Raw genomic sequence first — 7,045 nt, 5'->3', positions numbered from 1 at the left:
GCAGTGCTGTGGTGGTGACATCAGGGCAATGCAGGGAAACGCACCCCAGTGATGTAGAGCCGTCTCCTTTACACCTGTCTGTGCTCAGCAGTGCTGCTTCTGGTTCTGTAACCACAGCTTGTGAACAGAGTGCTGTGGAGCTCAGAACTGAGACGGGTTAAATAGACAAAGTCATGATGAGAAATTTCAGCGTGTGGTTTCTTAATGTTTTTTTGAATGATCAAGGCAATCTGACTGAAACAATTTCTTGGTTTAGGTTTCCAGAAACACCTTGGGTGCAGCATTTGTTGCTACAAGAAACATCCATGCCTCCAAAACACATTTTCAGAAAACTGGTGAGTCTGAGAAAGGTCTTGGAATTTGAATACGGAGTGTGGGATGTTATACTGATCTGTTAGGTTGTCCCATTCAGGAGTTTTCCCTTTAGTAGCTGTTCAAATTACGCCCCAAACGAAGGAGTAGGCTGATGTCAGCTGCCTTACACAGCTTACCTGCTTCACCAGGATTGGATTCTCCTGCAGCATTACATGAATAAAAAAGCCTCAAATTGCAGTTTCCTGTCTGTAACAGCATGAAGGACTGGATGACTTTCCCAGGCCTGCCTGGGTTTGACCTTGTGTCCTTGAGGATAACATTTTTGCTGCCGGCATCTTGGTGGCTAGAGAAGGTAGCAGCACTGCGTAGCGGTTCATGTATGGCTTTAGAAGTGGTTAGGGTGACTAAAGGTATCTAGTAATAATTTCACAGTGTTATTTACTGTTTCCTGACTGAGGGAATCACGGAATGGTTTGGGTTGGAAGGGACCTTAAAGATCATCTAGTTCCAACCCCCCTGCCGTGGGCAGGGACACCTTGCACTAGACCAGGTTGCTCCAAGCCTCATCCAGCCTGGCCTTAGACACTTCCAGGGATGGGGCATCCACAGCTTCCCTGGGCAACCTGTAAAAAGTTGAGTTGGAGGTACACTGCCAGATAAATTTGAGGAAGACAGAATAAGTTTTTATAGCTTACTGAGCAACTCACTCCCTAGATGTATTGAGATCCTTTAAATATATTTGACCTTGGATTGTAGATCACTTGATAGGGCATTCTGAAGCCTCCACTCCAAGTAAATGCTCTGCAGGCGGAGCTAGCATGCCTGCTCTTCCTGAGCTAAAACTAATCTAGCTAATCCAACGGCTTTCCAGGGGGAGAGTTTGCTAGTAGCGTAGGACGTACTGAAGGAAACGGGTAACCGAGCAGCCATCAGTGTTTCGACTGAAGCTGTTTTATTGGCTGTCAGTAGAGAAGCTATTCCTTACCTTACGCTTCATACGTGAGGGCGAGTGTCACGTGCCAGGTCTTGTGGGGTGCCTGAGAAAGAGCACCTTGGGTCATGAGTTGGAGACAAGCTTATGGAATTCGTACTGTACCTGAAAGTGCTGAATCTGGTTTGAAACATCTCTCCTCAGGCACTGCTGAGGTATCCTCTATTCTTGAGGAACGTATTTTGGGTGCTGACACCTCTGCTGAGCTTGAGGAGACTGGCCGTGTGCTCTCAATTGGTGATGGTATTGCCCGTGTGTACGGCCTGAGAAATGTCCAGGCAGAAGAAATGGTTGAATTCTCCTCTGGACTAAAGGTAAGCTTTCATTCAAGTAGTTTGTTTAGGCTAGAGATATGAAGACGTTTTGAAGAAGTGAAGACTAGGCTTGGAGTTACCCATGTGGGCCTTTTACAGGCTTCATTGCAATGTTAATGTGTAGTAACGAGTTGAAATAATACTACAAAAAGCAAACACGCTTTGATTTGGTATCAGTATGTTTCATGGCCAGCCCTTGAGCTTTATCCATCTTGCGTCTGGGAATTATTATGAATTAATCTGACACTGGGTTTTGTTTTCTTTGCTTTCAGGCTGTCTTTTCTGTTTGGTGTTGAATAATAGCCTCTGTTCCGACACCACATGTAGTTTGCTGACCTGTAGCCCTCAGAGCGGATTAGGGTTAAAAACTGTTCCAAAAGTGCTGCAACATCTCTTCCAGTATTTTTAATGACCTAACTCTCCTTAGGAGGAGAAGAAACCGGTGCTTTTCCCTTGTCCAGCTCATAGGCAGGAGAGAAACGTTGTAGTTGGGCCCTGCTTATGCTTCTCCTTCTAGAGAGATAAACGACTTCAGTGCTGGACAAGTAGAATGCCTTGTGTGGTAAGCTGAGGGCTTGGGGAGTTTCACCGGAATGAAGGAGCATGCGTGCATTGTACGTAAGAGCAGAACACTGACTGCTGCTACAGATAAGACGGAGGTAGATGATGTTGGATGTTCCACATTGTAGAATAACCTCATCTGTATTAAACACAAGATTTTGTAAATGTTGGTGTGCTTTGTTCAGGGTAATGTGGTTTTTGTCCTAGGGTATGTCCTTGAATTTGGAGCCCGACAATGTTGGTGTTGTCGTGTTTGGTAATGACAGACTGATCAAGGAAGGGGATGTTGTGAAGAGGACTGGTGCCATTGTGGATGTTCCGGTTGGGGAAGAGCTGCTGGGCCGTGTGGTAGATGCTCTGGGCAATCCAATCGATGGGAAGGTGAGTGTAACCAGGTGTTCACTACCTCTGCCTGTATCTGTGTGACACAGGCTGCAGCAGTTTGTTTCCTCTCTTTTAAGGGCCCTATTACATCTAAGACACGTAGAAGAGTTGGCTTGAAGGCCCCTGGGATCATTCCCAGGATCTCCGTGCGTGAACCTATGCAGACCGGTATCAAGGCGGTGGACAGCTTGGTGCCGATCGGTCGCGGCCAGCGAGAGCTGATCATTGGCGACAGGCAGACCGGGTGAGTTACGCACCTGTCCCTTGGCAGGCTCCGCTGCGCAGAGCTGGACGCAGACCTGCGCGGCGGTGGGGGACCGTGGGCAGCCTAACCTCCCGCTGTCTGTCCTGCGCAGGAAAACTTCGATTGCGATTGACACCATAATCAACCAGAAACGATTTAATGATGGCACGGATGAGAAAAAGAAGCTGTACTGTATCTACGTTGCAATTGGCCAGAAGAGATCTACCGTTGCTCAGCTGGTGAAGAGGCTGACTGATGCAGGTACAGTTTTCTGGAGGTGGTTGAGCCTGGCAGGTTGGCATCCTGTTCCCATTATGATGCTGAACGCTGCTGTGACCCTTCATAGCTGAGAGTATAGGCAGAATTATTAATAACTGAGTGGACTACTTCTGTGGACAAGAAGTCTTTCTAGGTGTCTGGGGGGGAACAACCTTCCTATTTGCTACATCCCATTAGAAGACTATTACAAGGCCTCAGAACTGCTGAATTGCTTCTGGAATAGTCACCTTTCTTGGGAGAGGTCAGAGCGCTGCTGCTTGGCAGGCAGGCCTGGTGACAAGCTGTGGCCTACGCTATTTGTGGGCTTGGCATTCCTTTTGTACGTATGCAAGTCAGTGTGAATGGCACGTTTAGTGGAGAGACTTCACTGCCAAAGCACAGATGTTACAGCCCAAGGGTAAGGGATTAGCTGACGGCGTCTTTGCAGAAACTGCTCTCCTTGACTGTATGTAACAGCTTGCAATTGGTGATGCACCTTCCCTCTTGCTTGCTGGTCCAGCAGTCATACCTAGCAGGAAAACAAACCCATCTGAAAGATAGGATTGGTTTGTTACTCTGAAACTAAGGGTAATACCTCCTTGCAGAACCCAGGAAATCACACAGTTTAAGGCTGAGTTACTTCGAGAACCAAAGCGTATATTAGTGAAAATCTAAACTTCCTTTTAAATGGGAAGAAGTCTGCAAGTGCCAGACGTTACCCGCCATGACCTTGCTCCTCAGCCTTGGTGGGTTAGTTGAGCTAACAGGCGGGTTAGTCTGGCACGGTGTTCTTTCCCAGCGCGGTGTAGTGATGCTGCCCGTGCCCACTTCAGCAGCTGGCGCTGCACCTGTGTGCCGTGTTTGTCGATGAGGGCCGTGATCAGGTGATGTACTCACAGTGTGCGTCTCCAATTCCTTCCAGATGCCATGAAGTACACTATTGTGGTGTCCGCCACGGCGTCGGATGCAGCGCCCCTTCAGTACCTGGCTCCCTATTCAGGCTGCTCCATGGGGGAATACTTCAGAGACAACGGAAAACACGCATTAATCATCTATGATGACTTATCCAAGCAGGTCAGGAAACGTTGTTTATAGGTGTCATGGTTTAGCACTGGTGTTTGTTAGCTGTAATATCACTCTGGGTTTAGAAACTCAAAATTTCTTCAGTGAGCTGCTGGAGTCTGACAGTGTTCTGTATGCCGTGCAGGCTGTTGCCTATCGTCAGATGTCGCTGCTGCTGCGTCGCCCGCCTGGTCGGGAAGCCTACCCAGGGGATGTGTTCTACCTGCACTCTCGCCTGCTGGAGAGAGCGGCCAAGATGAACGACTCCTTCGGGGGTGGCTCTCTGACCGCCTTGCCTGTCATCGAAACTCAGGCTGGTGATGTGTCTGCTTACATTCCAACCAACGTGATCTCCATCACGGATGGACAGGTGGGGCATCTTCACATCCCAGCGCTTCTGTGTGCGGCCTCTGAGGAGGCTCCCAGGCATCTGACCAAGACACTAAAACAACTTTCTCCTTCAGATTTTCTTGGAAACTGAGCTGTTCTACAAAGGCATCCGTCCAGCCATCAATGTTGGTCTCTCTGTGTCCCGTGTGGGTTCTGCTGCTCAGACCAGGGCTATGAAGCAGGTAGGCCTGAACCCGCTGCTCGTCCTCTTGTAGAGACATATCGTGTGTAGGCTTTCCAACCCATTTCACCTCAGGAGTTGCGGATAGAGAGGTGATAAAGCTTTGCATTCCTTAGCGTTGTGAAATGATAAATCGAAGATCTCTAATGTTTCCATTGCCTGTGGAGCAAAGGGGGGGGAGAAAGGGAAACAGTGTCTGCGTGAAGACATGGGACTGCAAAGTTTCAGCATGCTGAGCTGACTGATAGAACTAGACACAGAGAATGGTCTCATGCCCACACTTCCTTTAGTCCAGACACGGAATTAGAGGTTTAATGTCAGCCATGCCTGTTCAAGGAGGAGTAGCATGCTCGTGTTAGAAGGGCGAGCAGATGGTGGGTGTTTCGGAAGTGCGTGCACTCACCTGTCACTCTTGAGGCTTGTGTGACTGGTAGGTGAGGCAGAGCTGGCTTGTGACAACTGTCAGCTGCAAGGAACCGGCTAACCAGTAGACTCATGTAAAAACGCACCGAGCTCCGTCTGACCTGTGTCTGGTGGTGTAGGTGGCGGGTACCATGAAGCTGGAGTTGGCTCAGTATCGTGAAGTAGCTGCCTTTGCCCAGTTTGGGTCCGATCTGGATGCTTCCGCGGTGTACGTCTGACAGAGCTGCTCAAACAGGGACAGTATGGTGAGTGTCCTGGGCGTAACCCATCTGCCCTTCCCATTAATTAGCTGTGCCAGCGGGGCTGGTCTTTGTGGCGGGATGTACCATGTCCAGATTGGTCTGAGCTGCCTGGTATATGTGCAGTTGATCTGCCGAGAAGGACTCTGGGGCATGGATGTCCCCAATGTCAGAGTTACCCGTGACATGAAAGCTCTCTTTCCTGCAGTACCCATGGCTATTGAGGAGCAGGTTGCAGTCATCTATGCTGGTGTCAGAGGTCACTTGGACAAGCTGGAGCCCAGCAAAATCACTAAATTTGAAAGTGCTTTCCTAGCTCATGTGCTGAGCCAGCACCAGGCCCTCCTCTCCACAATCAGGTACGATGTATCTTAATTCGTTGACTTGATGGCAGGAGTGCAGCTAGCGGTCACTGAACTGTTAATTAGGCGTTTCCTACAACATCAGGCCTGGAGCTGGAGGTCAGATCTGCCTTCCTGCTGTCCTTGTGCTTCTGTCCAGACCTCGGCTTCTTGTCTTCTGACTTAGGAAGTACATTTGAAGCTAAAAATGAACCTACTGGGATACCTCTCCTAATCCCATACTGAAATGGCCTATCCAGTCGTCGTGCTTTTGATAGCTGTAAGCTCTTGGAGTGCCGTGGACACAGTGCTCTCGCCGCCTTCCCTGCCGCTGAGTGGACTGTGGGAATTACTCCCACGGTCCTGCCCTGTCCCCTGCTCCTACCTTGTGGTCATGTGTTGGTCGCGTGCCCTCCACCGCCGGGGCGCAGCTCCCCACGAGGTGGAGCCTTGCTGAGCGGCGTACGGCCGTTCTGGAAGCGTTTGCCGACAGACCTTAGTTCTTAAAGTGGAAAAGGGATGTTAAGTTCGTGTCGGTGGCGGAGCTTCGCGTGGCAGTTCACTGTTCGCGGAAGGTTTTCCTTCTCGGTCAGGGCTTGGCCGTAGGTCTGTTTCTGTGTCGGAAGCTGAACTGAGCTCTTTCAACAGGACCGAAGGGAAGATCTCTGACCAGACGGAAGCGAAGTTGAAGGAGATAGTCACAACCTTCCTGTCTACTTTCGAGGCATAAACGCGTGTACCTGTTCAAACAGACCAGGCTGTTGTCGTGACCCTGTGCTTCAGCTCCGTCGAAGACCTAACAGCATGTGCAGCTCGAATGTACAGATCTCGGTGAGAATAAAGGTTTCCGTGTAAAAAGGCTGGAATACTCTGTTGGAAATTACTGCTGCCTGAGCAACATGTTCCTTTAAAATGGGTTACTCCCGTTGGACACACGCTTCCTAAAGGAATTCTGGAAAATCGGGAGCGGTCTTAGCTGTAGGAGGATGGGGGTGGGGGGGGGCAGTTGGACTCTGTGTCTAAGGCCGCAGTTCCTGCTGTGGGGGCTGGGGGTCGCTCTTGCGGTTTGTCCCTCAGCCGGCAGCTGGTGTCGGGGAGCGGCGGAAGCAGTCCCCGTGCTCTGGGCGCGGGTGGTAACCGATGGCAGCTCTCCCTGTTCTTCAGCGGCCTGTTGCTGCGGCCGAGTACCTCTGAACGCCTGTAGTAACCGCTGGAGAGGTACGCTCCATCGTCCCTGGAGGTGACGTGGCTCTGTCGGCACAGGGTTGCGGTCCTTCGTGCTTACAGGCCGTCTGGTCCCTTTCCCGTGTTAGAACTTGCACTGGGGAGGGGGGAAAGTCCA

At 50.3% G+C, this 7,045-nt stretch overlaps 1 protein-coding gene across 1 annotated transcript; it reads left to right on the top strand.

Moving 5' to 3' along the window:
• Positions 1 to 253: 253 nt before the first annotated feature.
• ATP5A1 (ATP synthase, H+ transporting, mitochondrial F1 complex, alpha subunit 1, cardiac muscle) lies at positions 254 to 6,564 on the top strand (the record flags this gene model as incomplete). Its single annotated transcript, XM_010155849.1, is given in 12 exon segments — positions 254 to 335; positions 1,451 to 1,620; positions 2,389 to 2,562; positions 2,643 to 2,809; positions 2,922 to 3,070; positions 3,990 to 4,141; positions 4,275 to 4,499; positions 4,594 to 4,701; positions 5,243 to 5,321; positions 5,324 to 5,368; positions 5,571 to 5,721; positions 6,352 to 6,564. Coding segments are annotated over 12 exon segments (1,584 nt in total), but the record flags the coding sequence as incomplete, so codon positions are not given.
• Between the last annotated feature and the right edge of the window lie 481 nt (positions 6,565 to 7,045).

This window comes from Eurypyga helias, unplaced genomic scaffold (genome assembly GCF_000690775.1).
Source record: "Eurypyga helias isolate BGI_N326 unplaced genomic scaffold, ASM69077v1 scaffold27917, whole genome shotgun sequence".
In the NCBI taxonomy this organism is placed as follows: Eukaryota; Metazoa; Chordata; class Aves; order Eurypygiformes; family Eurypygidae; genus Eurypyga; species Eurypyga helias.
Note: the sequence above shows the minus strand (reverse complement) of the source record. Positions and strands in the feature narration are given on the sequence as shown.